Raw genomic sequence first — 18,162 nt, 5'->3', positions numbered from 1 at the left:
TATTTACCTTCGGATGAATTAAAATAGGCTTGTGATGAAGGCGAAAATAATTTATAAATTTCTGTATCTTATCCATAAAAAACTAGATCTAAAAGCCCTAATTTGGTAGGGTTCGGTGGTTCGGTCTTTAAGAGTGGATTTGTGGATAATGGGACTCTATATATATATATATATATATATAGGGGAGCATTAAGGTACTTTTACCCCTTAGAGTGCTATTTCCTTCTTAATCACATCCATTAGATTATAGTAGTGGACGGACGGTCAAGATTAGATTTATGAAATTAATCCCGTGTTGCATTATGAGTAGCATTCTGTGCATTATAAGGTTATAATAGTAAAAACATAAAGTCTGGAGCACGTTTCAAAACGGCAGTTCCGATAATTAAGCGGGATTTTGATACACCTTCCAACTTCTTACTCTCTCTCTCTCATTCTATCAAATCGAACTATATCAACCAAAATTCTCTCATTTTTCGGAACAAGCCGAACCCTAGCCGCCGCCGTTGAAATAGCTTTGAACCGGTAGCGACTTCGAAGCAGAATTTGACAGTGAAAAGCAACTGGGTCGACGATTCAGGGTCTCAAAGTTCAGGGTTTAGGGCGCGAGCGCGTCGGTCAAGTGTACATCTCCGTTCCTCGTGTAAGGTATGAGTATTAAGTCTCGCTTTTTAGTAAATTTCTTTGAAAAATGTGAAATAGTGAGCCTTAGATAATGGGGTATCAATATTTGGATGTTTTTTGTTGTTTTCTGAGTAGAATTTGGTTTGATTTTAGGGTTTTCGGTTGTATTCGTCCTCAATTTAAGGATTCTTGTCGACCTTGCTTTAAATGTTCGAATTTTGTGGTTCTGGTGTATTTTCTAACGCGCTTTCTGGTGGTGGTGTTGTGTGTGTTAGTTTTGCGATGTCGAAAAGAGGCCGCCCCTACAAGAGCCAGCCCACGCAGACCGAAGGTGAGAATGCTGTGCCATTATAAGAAACCGATTGTGTGTTTTTCCATTGTTTGTTTCATTATTTAACGTTCGTTGTGCATTTTATGGTTATTTGTTTGCATTACCACTCTTTCACATAGCTGGGTAGTTGTTCTTCTTAGTGGTTTCAAATTTATAAACATTATTCCTTGAATGTTCTGAATTATTCGTTTGGGTTTCATCATTATTATTCTGCAGTGCGTCTAAGGAGAACTTTCATACGTTATTCAAAATTTTTGGTGCATTTTATTCCTGTTTTTTGGCATTAAAGCTGTATTCCATCTCTGTTTTAGAGTTGGTAGAAGTGGTTTACCTTTTTTTTACATTATTCAGTTCTTTTCCTGCATTCTTTGTGTTTGTGTTAGTTTTGTTGATGAAGGTGTGTAGTTGTAGTGCTTATTTGGTGCATTGCACTCAATATTTCAATATTATTGAACAGTTTTGGTGCATTTTGGTCCTGTTTTTTGACAGTAAAACTGTATTCCATAGCAGACATAATGTTGCTAGAAGTGCTTTACCTTTTGTGTACATTATGAAGTTATTTTTATGCATTATTCGGTTGGATATCAACATTATAGAAGTTGGTTGCAAATTTTTAAAAAGTATTCATTAAATTTTCTGAATTATTTGTTTGGTTTGCATCATTATTATTCTACAATGTCGGAAGAGAAAATTTTACTGCATGATTTAATGTGTTTGGTGCATTTTGTTCCTGTTTTTTTGCATTACAACTGTATTCCATCTCTGCTTTAATGTTGCTAGAAGTGGATTACCTTTTTTTGTACATTATTCAGTTCTTTTTCTGCATTATTTGTGTTTGTGTTAGTTTTGTTGATGACGGTGTGTAGTTGTAGTGCTTATTTGGTGCATTGCAGTCAAGATTTCAACATTATTTAACATTGTTTGTGCATTGTGGTCATGTTATTTTGCATTACAACTGTATTCCATAGCTGATTGTAATCGTGGTTGCTACATTATTAAGTACAGTTTATGCATTATGATACGGTTCATTAACATTAACTAGTTATAATTATGCATTAATTGTAATTGTACACTTATTCCTTTTTGCAACTTCCAAACACCCAAGATTTGATATAGATCAGGCTGTGGATGATGTACTGCCTTTATCAGTGGCACAAAAGTTTAGAGATAGACTAAAGGACCAGCAGATGGCAGAGGCTAGTACCTCAACTGAAGATGCGGACAAGAGGAAGACTCGAGGGAAAAAGGTTGACCATTTATACACAAGGAGCACCACAGACTTTGTGAATTGTTTGAAAGAGCTGACCCCACGGCTAAAGGAAGCAGTGGAAGAACTTGGATTCGGGGCCATGCTACACTACAACATCAGCGAGATCCCCGGGTACATCGCCTTCTGGGTTCTCAACTCATTGAATCTTGCACGCTGCCAGATACCGTTATGTGGCGGTGGAGGTTTGACGATCGATGAGGACGATGTCAAAACCATCAGTTTTTCTCGTTTGTGATTTGCGAGTATCAAAACCAACAGCCCGGGCATACACATCGTAGAACGCAAAACAAAAATCCAGTGATTTGAACTTCTAGCCAAAGACAGGCTTCAACTCTTTCGAACACTCAGGTACAACAACCACTGCACAGAATCAAAAAAAACAAAACTCAGCTAATACAAACATTATGAACCATAAAACTTGCATTATCTATCTACCAATGTACATTATCCAGAACTAAATCTACATTATATGTATCTAATAACACAACACCCTAGTTTAATTAACGCGTCTAACACAACATAAAACGTGCATTATCTATCTAATAATGTAAATTATATAGTACTAAATCTACATTATTTGTAGCTAGTACCACAACACCCGAGATGAATCAACGTTTCTAAACCATAAACAAGACAAACTGATAGTTGGATTATTTATTCACAACTTTACATCCAAACCGCCCGTCCATAAACCCTAGCCCATGCAAACTCAATTCTAAACCCTAGGCGATCCCCTTTAATTAACAGATACAGAATGTCAAAGAAGTTTGCGCTAATATGTGTGATTTGGATATTAATGAAACGTAGATACAAAAAACGATGACTTCTCGAAATTAATTACCTTCGTCCATGTTTGAATCATAAGCTTGGTCCATTGTTGAGGAACCATCTTCTTCCATTGTATTAACGATAATATTCCATGAACACTCCGAAAAATATACGATAATTACAACCAAGGCAAGATTTGATTTTTAACGAAGAACTAACGTTGAAAGATGAAAGAGAAGAGAGGTTATTTTCACGGTGAAAAAGAAGAAAAAATTCTGGAGAATAATTAAAAAACCGACGCAATATTGTGTGAGGAGAAAATCTTGGACTTTCCATAACCACCAACATTGTCATTCCCTTAAACGCCCTTTTCCACTTATTTAATTAATAAAAAATAGATGATCAGGCCTTAATTTCGTCCATTAGATGATAAGAATGAATGGTTGGGATTAAAAAGCAAAAAGCATATAATATAGGAAAAGCATATGAATACACCTCTCTCTCTCTCTATATATATATATATATGAAACCCTAATAAGAACACAATTTATTTTATTGTGTTGAAGTTTTATTAATTTTTGTGTTATTTTTCAGTTTTGAAATTATATTTTTTGATATACATGTATTCGATACGATAACGATATTTCGATATATCGTATCGATCTTACGATATATCGAAATATCGATACGATAACGATATTGATATTATCCATATCGAAAGTTCGATATATCGAAATTCAATATATCGAAATTCGATATATCGAAACTTTTGAAACGATAACGATATGAAATTCTTTCATATCGATATTTTCGATACGAAACACGATACAACGTTTTCGATACGATATATCGTATCGACCCACCCCTAGTCCCAACGAAGAGGCTCAATTTTTCTTTTTTTATACTCCTATATAAAAAAAAATGTCACATTTTCATTTAATAATATCCAAAAAGTATTTTATTATTTTTAATTTCATTTAGCGCGGTAGTACTAGTGTGTTAAATACGAAGGTGCCGCGCGAATTTCGTGTTTCGATTGAACTCCGCTACAAAAGATGGAAGACGATACTGGAGAGAAATCCAGCTTCATCGTCGGCCTTATCGAGAACCGTGCTAAAGAGGTCTCTCTCTCTCTGTTCGTATACACACAGAAACACCTACTATTGCGTTTCTATGGGGATTCTGATAGTGATCGATTCATTATATGTGCAAAATTTCTGATTACAGCCACAATTTTGGTTTTCTTACTCAACCTTTTATTTTGTTGATGCTTGACATCCGTCATTGCCGTGCAGTTCCGATTTGAACTAATATTTTTATTTTATTTGATCTACAACTTAAAGTTCGGTTTCGCGTGCTTGATTACCAATTTTTCTCACGACGTTATTTATTTGTATGAATCCTATGTAAAGGAACTTATGATTTTCGAACTCAATATGGCATTTGCTTTTATGTTTATGTGGAATCATTGGATTTATCGAGCTTCAAACTATATCTCCGTGGTCAGATGCAGTTCCATCAGACTCGATTTCATTTATTCTAGTGCTTTTCGTTTGTTTAAATTGGTTCTGCGATTGCCGCGCGGCAGCATATATTCAGTTTGTTAGATGTATGTGTTTATCGTAGAGCTGCACAAATGCGAATACTGTGTGGTAAATGAAGTTAACTCAAAATTCAGCTCGTTTGTGGTTATTGAATATAATTGGAAGAAACACACTTTCCAAAATCCACTTATAAGAAAACTTCCATGGATTCAGAACATGGCATAAGACCCTATGTAAGAAAATCTAAGTTCCTAGGCAGTTAAATCTTGGAGTATATAATTCTGGAGCTGTTCTTACAATCGGATGTTTCAACTTTTGCTAATACATGGACATAAAATTTTCGAACAGTTTTATCTATGTGGTTGTAAGTGGCATGTGCTAGTCAGAAGCCCTCAGGTTATACATCCTGAAATATATTGACATCTCCTTGCTTTTGATCATAAAATCCAGAGACTTCAAAAGCTTTTTATGAATATTTCTTCTAAAGATGTTGAATTGATTTAAATGATTAAACTGCATATTTTGCTTCCATAATGCTAACCATATTATAAACTTTTCAGGTAGGAGTTGCTGCGTTTGACTTGAGATCAGCTTCATTTGATCTTTCTCAGTACATTGAAACCAGCAACTCATACCATAACACAAGAACACTGCTGAATTTTTATGATCCCATGGTAACTATTGTTACACCTACAAAGCTAGCACCAGACGGCATGGTTGGAGTCTCAGAGCTGGTCAATAAATTTTGCTCTTCATCCACAAAGGTATTCTGCTTTGCATTCCTTGAATCATAGGGCTTCATAAAGTAATTTTCTCTCTACATCTACAGGTTATAATGGCTCGTGGTTGCTTTGATGACACAAGGGTAGCCATATCTCAATGAGTTTATTCCTTCCTATCTGTGTTTGAAGTTCACTGATAACATGCATCATGCATTTTTTTTAAAGGGGGCTGCGCTGGTGAAAAACTTGGCAGCTAATGAACCATCTGCTCTTGGTCTGGAGACTTATTCCAAACAATATTATCTTTGCTTGGCTGCAGCTGCTGCAACTATCAAGTGGTATTTCTTCTCTAGATTTCTTAGAGTTTGATTATATATGTTTTCTTCACATGAACTAGAACTAGAGAATAGAAGGTTTTGTAGATGGAGAAAGTTAGTAAGCTTGCTCTAAGGTGTGAATTATCACCTGCTATGCAGAATACTTTATTATTTCTTTGGATCTTTACCGCATACCCTATATGGATAGTCCTTTTTTTTCCTTGACCTGGTTTGTGACCTAAATGGACAGTTTTTAGTTTGTTTTAAAGTTTCAATACTTCCTATATCGGCATCTTGAGAACATTAAGAGTAGATTATATATTAAATATAGCATTTTAAATGCAAACCAAATGGTTTGTGAAGTGCAGTTTATGTATTATATTTTCAAGACCTGCCCTCCATCCCTTATTCCTCACTATCAGTTGATCTGATTGAGTAATTCATGATAATGTTCCAGCTCTAAGATAAAGTCTTGTTAACAAATATTTTGTGTACTCCAATTGCAACTAGAGAAACTAAGAATAGTATTCCTGCCATCACTCTGTTAGCATTTTCTTTGAAAAATAGAAATTTACAGTATTCTCATAACTGTCTAAGATTTTTGAAATAATTTTATACTGCATTATCCACAGGATAGAAGCTGAGAAAGGGTTGATCATCACAAACCACTCACTGTCAGTAAGTTTTTGTCCTCTACATTTATTGCTGTGGCAACTCTTGACAAATTAAAGTAAATGAACTTTTTCTTCAAGTGAAGAATTCAAATATATGTGCACATTGTTTAAGTCATACAAATCCATTGACAGCCAAAGTGTTTGAGCTATATCCATGAATGAAATGCTCAAAGTGTTGCCATTCTTGTATGGATTTGACAATAAGTGAACACATTTTTATGTAAGTGACGCACACATTATAAATAAGATTATAAGAAACACAGGAATCTATCCATATTTATATGAATTATTTTATTTTTAATCAAAGGTATACAATTTTGATAATTTGTCAAAGGTTAAGTGTTGATCATGAATGCAGTAACTAACTCAGGTAAGGACAGTTTTATGGAATCTTAGTTAAGACGCAAAATCTTATCATGCATATCTTCTCATAAAGACATGCTCATCTCTAAGTTTTAAAATCTCAAAACACATTAACCATTCCTAAGTGGTTGAAATCATGAAGCTTCGTTTTTCACAATTCACATTGAGCAACAAATATTCAGTCATTTGTGGAGAGCTAAAATCTTATAACAGTGGACATTTTGAAAGCTAATGACCATTTTTGGAAGGGATATGTGTTTAGATGGCTTAAAGGATAATATGGGTATGCCATTCTCCATGCATACATGGACAATTTGAAAGCTAATAACCATTTTAGAAAGTGATACATTTCTAGATGGCTTAAAGGGGAATATGGGTATGCCATTGTTCATATGTACAGTAGTTACTGACAAAGATGGTTAGGCAACCCCCTCTTTCATCTAATCTTAGTTCTCAGTAGAACACTCTTGTAGTATCATAAAGTTGATCTAGTTTGATCCTGTAAATAGCAGAAACTAAAATTTTCTTCATTCTGGTTCACTGAATTGCTGACTTGCGTCAAGTTATGCTCACTGCAAACAAAATTGTTTTTTGTCGTGACAGGTCACATTTAATGGATCATTTGACCACATGAATATAGACGCTACTAGGTATCTTGTCCCTGCTTTACTTTTCTGGTGCTTCTTGTTAGCAGCATGTGATTTTAGATGTTGGGAAAAGGAGATACTCTCTAACTTGTAGAATGATGTGCTTATCCTCTCCTTTCTGTTTTATCATGTTTCTGGGCATTTATTCTCTTGAAAAGCAAGCATTGCATATTTTTTATGGCTCCTCATCTCACTATGCTTCCTGTAGAGTTGTAATGTAGTCTTATGGCGACAGTGTCCAAAACTTGGAAATTATAGAGCCGATGCACTCTTGTCTTTGGGGCTCTAACAACAAGAAGAGAAGTTTATTTCACATTCTCAAAACAACAAGGACAGTGGGAGGGTATGCATTTAGCTTTCACGAATCATCGTACATTTCATTATTTCTTTTTCAAGCAGCTGACATATATCAATATGTTACACTGCAAATAGCTGCTGTGCTTCCGACCAACTTTTGATTGAAAATGACTGATATGATTGCACTTATATTCTAGGAAAGGCATTTTAGTGCCGGATACTTCTATTTCCTGTAAGGATATAATTTGGGATGCATTCACTTGACTGAAATTTCTTTTAAGCTGTGGGTTTGAGCTTAATTTTCAAAAATCTTGTTTCAAATGCAATAGAGAGATAAATAAAAATATGTTAAGTAAAAAAATATAACATTTAGCTCAGAGCAGGTTATAGGATACTGGTACTTGGATAGCATTTAAAGTCTAGAAAAATATACCAATGCAATTTGAGAACGTGAAGGCAGTAAAATGTAAGTCCCACATGGACAGCTAATGATATAAGACAGTAAAGCTACACTCTCCACATACTAAATGGATTGCTCGAGCACTAGCTCTAGACAGCCATCTCCTCCATGAGGGAAACGGTTAATCTCTGCCAACCCCAAATCATGATAGATCTGTATAATTTTATGCCATGTTTCTCATACATAGAAATCTTACATTTCTTTCTCTATGCAGCACCAGACTTTTGCGCGCCAATCTTTTGCAGCCCCTAAAAAATATTGAGACTATCAATGCCCGTCTAGATTGTCTTGTAAGTTTTTCAGTGTGTTCCCTCAAAAAGCATGTAAAACAACTTGTAGATACCCTATTTCATAATTAAAATATTAAACTGATTGATTATCCATTACTTAGGTGTTTACTTTAACTGATAGGAAATAGAATGAAAAAACATAAGAATGAGTATCTGAAGAAAAAGATGGTCAAAAAAGTTCAAAATTAATCCATCTAAGTAAATGTTACACTAGCCTGTATATTGTTATCTATCCATCCTACCCCTCAAAGTAAACCCACCCCCAAGTAAACCATCAAAATAATTAAACTACTCTAATACTCTTTAAAGAGTTATGTGCCTATCTGTTCTCCTTACAACTCTATCTCATAAAAGATAAATGACTCCCTTGTCTGGAGCCAAATTATTTTGGAAGCCTGCGATGGTATTTATTTATTATTTGGTGGCTGCAAGGAGAGACTCAGCACCAGTCCCTTTTGTTTACATCTAGTAAAACAAAAAAATACGAGTAGCTCTTAATATGCTACGATGATAAAACTGATTCTTTTTTTCAGGATGAGCTAATGAGTAATGAGCAACTATTTTTTGGCCTCTCTCAGGCTCTCCGTAAGTTTCCAAAAGAAACTGGTAGGTATTGAAAAAGATGACTGGACAGAATTGTTTCGTAGTTTGCTGCTACGTCATAGTATGTTTGGCACATTTATGATGATTTTGTGCTGCATCCAGATAAGGTCCTCTGTCATTTCTGCTTCAAGCAAAAGAAAGTTACCAATGAAGTCTTGACCAGTGACACTTCCAGAAAGAGCCAAATCTTGATATCAAGCATTATTCTTCTTAAAACAGCTCTTGATTCCTTGCCACTACTCTCCAAGGTACATCAAGCTCTCCGTCTGTATGCTTTATACTGGTGGAGAAATTAATTTCTAACCCATGATCATTATAGGTGCTTAAGGATGCAAATTCTTACCTATTCAAAAATATATACAAGTCCATATGCGATAATGAAAAGTTTACTACTATGCGAACAAGGTATGAAGGTATAATTGACAGCAATGATTTTTAAATTTTTTGAAACGGCACGGATTTTAATACACAATTGGTAAGTAAGAGAGAGATAGAAATAAGTGATTGAAGTATTTTTAGTGGAGAATTGGTCCACCTTATTAGAGAGAAAAAAGTATCCTAAAATAGAAAGTTTCTAATTTTAAGGGACGGATCAAAATGGAAATAGTTTCTATTTTCAAAGGACGAAGGTAGTATTATTAAGTGACCACTAATTGAGTTTATAACTTCACTAATCAGTAAATTTCTTGGGTCAATGAATACTATGCAAAAATGATAATGGTGCATATTTATTATTCAGGATAGGAGAGGTCATTGATGACGATGTTCTTCATGCACGTGTTCCTTTTGTTGCTCGAACTCAACAGTGTTTTGCTGTCAAGGCAGGAATTGATGGACTTCTAGATATTGCTCGGAGATCATTCTGTGATACTAGTGAAGGTATTTTTCATTAAAGGTGCGGTTTTCTCAATAATTATTCTAACTTTCAGCATCATAATCAATATGTTGCAGCAATATACAACTTGGCAAACAAATACAGGGAGGACTTTAAGCTGCCAAATTTGAAAATCCCATATAATAGCAGACAAGGTTTTTACTTTAACATACCTCAGAAGGAAATACAAGGAAAACTTCCCAACAAGTTTATCCAGGTGAAAGAATGATTTACTCATTTTCATCAAGTACTGCTTAGCCTGTTTTCTGAGACATATAACCTTTTTATGAATCATTATCAGGTCAATAGACATGGAAACAACATACATTGTTCTTCTTTGGAACTGGCCTCTGTGAGTAGTTTATCTACTTGTCATGTTAACCATTATCACATAAGTTAATATTTGAAATGTTAAAACTAAATACACATCTCAGTATAAATGGAAAGAACTAAAGTGATTTAATTTGCATGCTAGTTTGCATGCTTCATAGCTTTTATTTTAATCAAATACATTTTGGTTTATGTACTTTGTAACATTTAACTGATGATTATAGAATGTTTGAGTTCTTTCAGTACATGATTCAGAGATTCTATTTTAATGTGATTATTTTGAAGTCCTATTGTTTCTCTCCAAAACAATGTTTTTGTTGCAGATATTGTTTGAAGATAAAATGATACTCCACTATGTTGATAAATCTTTTAGATGATATTATCTCAACATGGTACCACAGGGAAATCACATAAAAAGCTTTTGTTTTCAAATCTCTTTGTTCCCATTTATTGATTAATTTAAACACACAACGTTTTAACAGAAAAAGTAACCAGCCTACATGTGAAGCATCTTTGGTGATTTTGAATTAAGAAACGAATCCTCCACACTATCTTAACTTGTTAGGATTGCAATTAGATCCAGAACAAGCATAAATATTCCCGTTTATTCGACCATTAAGGTCCCTTTTTGTTCCGCCAAAACAAGCTTGCTTGCATTTGACCCCTTTCTGATTGCAGTTGAATGTAAGAAACAAGTGTGCAGCTAAAGAATGCTACATCCGGACAGAGTGTTGCCTGGAGGGTTTGTCTACTTAACTGACTGCATCTTTACTCTCATATGTCTATATGTTACTGTACTTAAATATTTGCAAAAGTCTCATGCCCGTGCAGATCTTATTTACTTCTATATTTTGGTGCACAAAGGCTAAGTGGTGCTTCAGAATTTTTTTCCCCAAGTGTAAAAGTGCATATCTCTTTTATCTTTGGTTCAAAATTATACTCCCTTCGTCCCACAATAGGAGTCACATTTGGTGTGGGCATGGGTTTTAAGAAAGGTAAAGAATAGCGGATTGGAAAAGTTAGTGGAATATGGGGTCCACTTTTTTATACTATTGTTTTATAATAGAATGTGAGTGAAGTGACTTAGTGGAATGTAGGACCTACTTACCGTTTATGGTAAAAGTGAAATGTGAATCTTATTGTGGGATGGCCGAAATGGCAAGATGTGACTCTTATTGTGGGACGGAGGGAGTAGTAGTACATTTAATCAGGGAAGAACTGGAATAACACATTATTGTGTCAAGCACCTGGTTGATCAGCTCTTTGCAGTAAATTTCTGTTTTTTATACTCCTTATCTTGAGTTTGAAAAGGTAGTGGTAAGCAGTTTTTGTGTAATCACAGTACATGGTGATTGACCATGCTTTAGAATTTTGTTTTCCGTGTAGGATTAAAGTTGTCAAGCACCTGGTGCTTTATTTTTGAACTAATATTTTTGTTCATTGTAGAGTGCAATAACAAACATAATAATCTCAGGTTGAACTTTAAATGATGATTTCTGCATTTTGTAGGGTTTCTAGACTAAAAGATGTGAAACTTTCTTAGTAAGTATGTTTCATTAGTGAGACCTGAAACTACTTTAGTTATTTACTTTGTTATAGCATTGCATAAAGACAAGCAAGTAGCATGAATAAGGAGAGAAAATACAGTAGGCTGAATTTATTCATGGTATTGTGCTATTTTTATAGATGGCATCATTAAAACTAAATCCCGTGAAGCTCAACTATCTCAAAACTGAGAAGAAAAGAACACAGTTACGAAGTATTTCGGTAGTTTTGGAAGCAAAAGACAACACTTAAGGAGAAAATATCAGTTTCTCAACATTTTTATTTGCTGAGAATATGTATTAATGTATATGCATTTGCTTTAGTGAGTAGATAAGCATACCTTTGCTACACTGATATAATCACCAAACTATCCAAACATGGCATATTTGTTGAGGCCAATGATGCTCCTAAACAAGCGTACAGGGTTTTGTGACAGAATCTTTATATGAGAAGAATCGATATTTAGACAAAGAAATGTTTACACACTTTTAGAGTTCATACTTATTAAAGATATTTTAGATGAAAGTCAGTTTGTCCTATCCTAACCTATGCATCTATAAGGATAATGCTCCAAATAATTTGTAATAAGCAAGCTTCATGCTTTCTTGTTGCTTCTGAAATGTTTCCCGGTGATCTAGCCAAGCCCCTGTACCCGAAACTGTAACTTCTCATTTGATAAATGGATATCTCCTTATGGAAGTACATGTATTGGACCATCTATACCTGGAATGAAGTTGTGTGCCATTTAAACTGGTTTAGAGGTTACTGTTTTTCACTCAGACATGCAAGTCTTGTCCCACATATGTTCAATTAGATATTTCTATTGATTCCAGCATATATCTGTGATCAGACTTTCGACTTTCATATAAAAGTCAAGTCTTAGACGTCATTCCAGTCTTTGTTGGACCCAAGACGTATTTAACACCTCCTATACATGATGCAGAACTGATGGAAGACATACGGAAGGATGTCTCTCAGCTCACTTTTCTTGCTGAGGTTTTATGCCTTCTCGATATGATGGTCAATTCATTTGCTCATACAATATCAACGAAGCCAGTTGAAAAATACACCAGACCAAGATTTACATGTTAGTGTTACCTTAACTGGTAACCAAGATCTTCAATTTTAGGCCTACATAACAATTAGATATTTTGTAGATGATGGACCATTGGCAATTGATTCAGGAAGACATCCCATTCTTGAAAACGTACACAATGAGTTTGTGGTAAGTTTATGTTCTGACAATTGCAACCACTATATTCTGGCTAGAAAACCTTACGGACTTCGTTATACTACACAAAATAATCATTTAATGTAACAAATTTTACTTGTGCAGGCCAACAACATTTTTCTTTCTGAAGCATCAAATATGGTAGTTGTAACGGGCCCAAACATGTAAGAAAATTTACTCCTGAAACTTTTCTCTTTTGATGGGTTTGTGTATGCTTCAAGTTTGACAAGCTATGTCTCTTGTATGATTACATTTTGTTTAATGGCGCCATTTAAGTGAAAAAAAACTTTGGCAGCTTTCTGTAAAAGCTTATCTAACACATTTACAAGATACTACCTCCGTCTTTGAAAAATAGAAACTTTTGAAACAACATGGGTTTTAATGCGTGATTGGTAAAGTAGGAGAGAAGAATTGGTAAAGTAAGAGAGGGAGAGAAAAAGTAGTGGAATTAGTGCTAGTGGATTGTGGGATCCACTTCCTAAAATAGAAAGTTTAGAAAATTTTTATTTTTAAGGAACATACCAAAATGAGAATAGTTTAAGGGACGGAGGTAGTATATTTTAAACCACTTGACTGCAGAATGGAAAAGTATCTAATCAGTTAGTTAGGACTGGAGCTACATAGGATAATAATTCATGAAAGTTTGATACAATGAATAAAAAAAGACCTGTGTATTCTGATTTAGCAGGTTTGGGAAAGCTTCTTATTGTATTTATTTTCTTACATATTACCCCAAGCCTTGTTTAGTTAACTAACCGTACATATTCATATATTATATGATGATGATGATGATGATGATGATGATGATGATGATATTTTATTACAATATTTTTATTTGTTTATTAATTTTTTATATATAGGAGTGGGAAGAGTACTTATCTTCAGCAAGTTTGCCTGGTAGTCATCCTCGCTCAAATTGGGTGTTACGTTCCTGCTCAGTTTGCAACTTTGAGAGTAGTTGATCGCATATTTACTAGGATGGGAACTATGGACAGTGTTGAATCAAATTCTAGCTCGGTAAATGTTTTGATCTTGTATCTTAATTTTTTTTTAGTTTAGCTTCACTAGCTTATATTAATCTGGTGGAGTGTTTTTTTCCCCCCCATTCCACCTAGACAAATCTTGCCAAACTCATTTGGTTAAAATGTAGAAAGTAAATAGGACTACAGGGAGAAACCATTAAAAAAGAGAAAAAGGGGGAAAAGAAAGAAAGAATGTCTTCTCATCATTCAAAGTAATCTATTCCACTGAACTAGGAATTCCTCAGTATAAACATGATGCGACTAGTGTCTCTATTACTGCAAATATTTCATTTTGCAGTTTATGACCGAGATGAAAGAGACTGCTTTTATCCTGCAAAATGCTTCTCAGAGGTATATTAGCGACTTCTTATTCATAATTTGTGTATTGGCTTCATCAATGATGTCCCACAGAGCTTTATGTGCTGTCTGCAGAAGTTTGATTGTTGTAGATGAATTAGGGAGAGCAACATCTTCCTCTGATGGGTTTGCAATTGCTTGGAGCTGCTGTGAACATCTACTGGCTTTAAAAGCGTAATTTTCTTTAACATTTCTTCTCTGTTTATTATTCACAAACTAGCTTTTTAAGTATGTGCGTAAAAATCTAAGCAGTATAAACCGCTTGAGTTAAAGTTAGTTTCAGTTTATGGTTACTCAGAATTTGATGATCTTGATAAATTTGCTTGAACCCGACCTGATAGGTGGTAGCACTTGTATTAGTCAAAGGTACTTTGGTTTCTTTAGAAGATGTATGTCCCAGTTAATGTTCAACAGCTGATCTTAATTCACTGGTTTGAGTCAACAGTCAATTTTGTTCCATGAGGCCCACATCCAAGGTTTTGTAGGTTAAAAGTATAGTACTAAATTTTTCTGAGTCTTCACTTGTTTTGCTGCGGGCCTACGGCTCCTCAACTATCAATTTGTTAGTCATCTTTAACTATCTTCAGCACTAGTTATTACAATTATCTCACTTTCAAGTCGAAGTCGAAGGGATTGTATGCCTACTTGTCGTTTGTAAATTTCATATCTTGTTAGATTCTTCATTGTTCGGCTTACAACTTAATTTAACAACTCATGATATAATGAATCATCTCACTTAAAGATATCTTGATGATTTCTTTAATTTGTTGTGTTACATCAGGTTAAAATCAGTGAGTAGATAATAAATAACAACACGAACTTGTATTTATTAAAATGTAGAATATTTTGTCAGCCAATATACGTATAAGTTGTCATTCTTGTGATGTTTAAGTACATTTATTTGATTGTTTAAGCTCATGAATCTCATACCTAGCTTAATCTTTGTAAGGACAAGTAGTACTAGAAGGACTTTTTTTAAGATCAATAATATATTAGGGTGCGGTGATTTCAGCGTTATAGACAATTAGAAATGCCATAGGTAACTCAGGTTCACATAACATTAATGTCTAGTGACTAATATTATGTGTAATTGTAATGGGAAGTATTCAGTATAGATTTCAGATAGCTTTTGATATCATCTAAAGTACACCTTGTGACCAACTATGCCCTTAAGCCTCTGCATTTTGATGGGATACTCCTGACAGAGTATGATCTAAAAAAATTACTTAAGAATCACCATTCATACTTTAGTTGAAGATTTATAATACTCCCTCCGTCCCACATAATTTTACACACTTTGACCTGGCACGGGTTTTAAGAAATGTAATGGAAAGTGAGTTGAAATAGTTGATGGGATGTGGGTCCTACTTTTAAAGTATTAGTTTTATAATAAAATGTGAGTAGGAATGAGTTAGTGGAATATGGGGTCCACTACCAAAAATGGTAAAAGTGAAATGGGTAAAATTACGTGTGACGGCCCAAAATGGAATATTGGGTAAAATTATGTGGGACGGAGGGAGTAGTATCTAGTAACTGAGATGATGCCTCAATGCCTCATATAATAAACCATCAATCTGAATATTCTCGAACCCTTCAAGCACAAAAAAGTACTTGGCCTTCAGAATCATCTGGAGCTGGTAACAAACAGCTATTTACGGCAAAATTGTATAAATTGCCCCTCCGGAAAATCTCTTCCATGAATATGCCACTTTTTTTGTTTCTTTTAATGGTCAGAATGCGTGTTTAGTTACGCATTCTCATCATGTGTATCTAAGTAATCTCTAATATAGTTTGGAGGAAATATTTAATAAGACAAAATAATGGAGCATATGAAAAAAATTTATGAGATTTGTGGTGATTAGAACCGTGATTAGTGAATGCTTATTGTACGCCAACCTATAACTCCGTATCATAAATCATAATAATCCAAGTAGCCTTCTCTCCTAAATAACTATGCCCAAATAAATAAGATGTTCAAACGGAATGGAGGGAGTATTATTTTGTCTAATGTGGACGGGGAAATAAAGTGTTAGCTATGTAATGAAAACGTTGGGTCACCTTTTCAGTAAGTTAATTTCTCTCAGCTGTTTTCTTGTCTCTACTTCCTATACATATGAACAGACCAACTCTGCTTCTTGAGAAGGAAAATGGGATAGTACTGCATAGACTAATAATGTTTTGATTTCAGGTACACCATATTTGCTACTCATATGGAGAACTTATCTGAGCTGGCCACAACATATCCAAATGTAAAAATTGTACATTTTGATGTCGAGATCAAGAATAAGCACATGGATTTCAAGGTAATGTGTTTGTTTGGATGACATGGTTATGTCTGATGCTTAGCATGTTCTTATGCCGACTGCCTTAAACCAGTTTCAACTGAAAGATGGGCCCCGAACTGTAGCGCACTATGGCCTTGTGCTAGCAAGCGTAGCTGGACTACCGGTTCCAGTGATAGAGTCGGCCAAAAGTATCACATCAAAGATTACACAGAAGGTACATTTCCCGAACCAGCATGTCTCAATTCTGTTTGATGCTTACCTAACATATGCTAGTTGGAATATTATTACTACTATCTTTCACGTATTAACAGTTCTAATTTCACTGAAACTCTGTAAACGCTAATATCTCTAATTTCTATTGCCAGATACTATACTTGTTTGCTCACCTTAAATTTAGTTTTTATGGTGGTTCTAGTCTTTTATTTTCAGCATTATATTTTCTAGTGACATTTACCAATTTTGTTAACATGTTATATTTATCTGTCCGTAGGAAGCGGAGAGAATACAGATCAGCTTTTGTCAGCATCATGATCTTCAAATGGCATATCGCGTTGCTCAACGACTTATATGCCTGAAATTCTCTAACCAAGACGAAGACTCTATTCGCGCAGCCCTGCAGAATCTCAAGGAATGCTGTATTCAGGGAGGCCTTTGAAGAGCCTCTTGTTTAACTGCTAATGATTCAATGGTGTGTGGGATTTCTTTTGTTGAAAAAGAAAAAGATGGAATTGAACAACACTTTACTCTGGTCTAATTGAAATCTGATTATAAGGACTTACATTTGGCTGACCCCGAACGATGGATGTCCTTTCTCTAGGTAGTGAACTAGATTTTATTTCTTCACTTAATTTTGCTTAATTCGATTTACGAGGAGATGGTAAATCAACATTCTAATTAATAGGAAAAAAATGGAGTACTAGAAATCATAGTAATGTACAATGAACTTTTTTAGTTGTGCCCTAGTTTTTAGTTTCTATCAAATTAATTCATAGTAGTAATGTTTTAACATGCTCTCAATAATGTCACAAGATTAATTTTTCAACATGAATGTGTTGTGGCTTTCCGAAGACGGCATAGAAACAAGTGACAGAATTAAAAAGTTAGTCAGGTAGATTACTGAAATATAAATATTGTGTATCTATTTGATTAAACTAAAAATTATGACAAACTATTAAGAGACAGTCACATTGATTGGAAATTAGGTTAAGTATGAATGATTGGTTGGATAATTATTCTGAATCTGACGAAGTGTAAGATATAGAAATCTGATATGAATCCTTATTCTATTAATGAATTTAATGTTGTCCAAGACTTGTCACTTGTAAAACTTCAAGATCCGAGAAGAGAGATGAAATGGAAATGGATGGTAGAAAGGGATACATAAAATAAGCATATCAAGCTGGCTTAAGAAGACGTTCAAAGAAATAAGACGAAGAGGTTAAGGGAGAAGTTAACAGCTGAAAGCCAGTTGAGGAAGTAGTTAGTTGAAATGGATTGATGAGTTTGAACTCTTGTATTTCCTATTAATAATAGCATTGTAAACATCTTCCACAAGTAAGCAATGAAACGAAATAACAAAACTAAATCAAAATGGTTTTCTACATGATT

The 18,162-nt window shown here is 34.5% G+C and overlaps 1 protein-coding gene across 1 annotated transcript; it reads left to right on the top strand.

Moving 5' to 3' along the window:
- Positions 1 to 3,988: 3,988 nt before the first annotated feature.
- On the top strand, positions 3,989 to 17,509 carry MSH4 (MUTS-like protein 4). The gene is given in 25 exon segments (XM_048095528.2): positions 3,989 to 4,114; positions 5,098 to 5,301; positions 5,367 to 5,402; positions 5,485 to 5,597; positions 6,209 to 6,254; positions 7,217 to 7,263; positions 7,496 to 7,603; positions 8,232 to 8,307; positions 8,841 to 8,913; positions 9,013 to 9,158; positions 9,230 to 9,315; positions 9,650 to 9,789; positions 9,862 to 10,001; positions 10,086 to 10,136; positions 10,793 to 10,856; positions 12,603 to 12,746; positions 12,817 to 12,884; positions 12,996 to 13,054; positions 13,751 to 13,907; positions 14,211 to 14,263; positions 14,345 to 14,443; positions 16,458 to 16,572; positions 16,646 to 16,768; positions 17,045 to 17,185; positions 17,187 to 17,509. Coding segments are annotated over 25 exon segments (2,394 nt in total). The 5' UTR covers positions 3,989 to 4,048; the 3' UTR covers positions 17,226 to 17,509.
- The last annotated feature ends 653 nt before the right edge of the window (positions 17,510 to 18,162 follow it).

The sequence above is a fragment of the Salvia hispanica genome, chromosome 4 (genome assembly GCF_029641045.1).
Source record: "Salvia hispanica isolate PSC_SH4W2 chromosome 4, Shi_PSC_v1, whole genome shotgun sequence".
Taxonomy (NCBI): Eukaryota; Viridiplantae; Streptophyta; class Magnoliopsida; order Lamiales; family Lamiaceae; genus Salvia; species Salvia hispanica.
The sequence above is the reverse complement of the archived record's forward strand: the minus strand, read 5'-3'. Positions and strand labels throughout refer to the sequence as shown.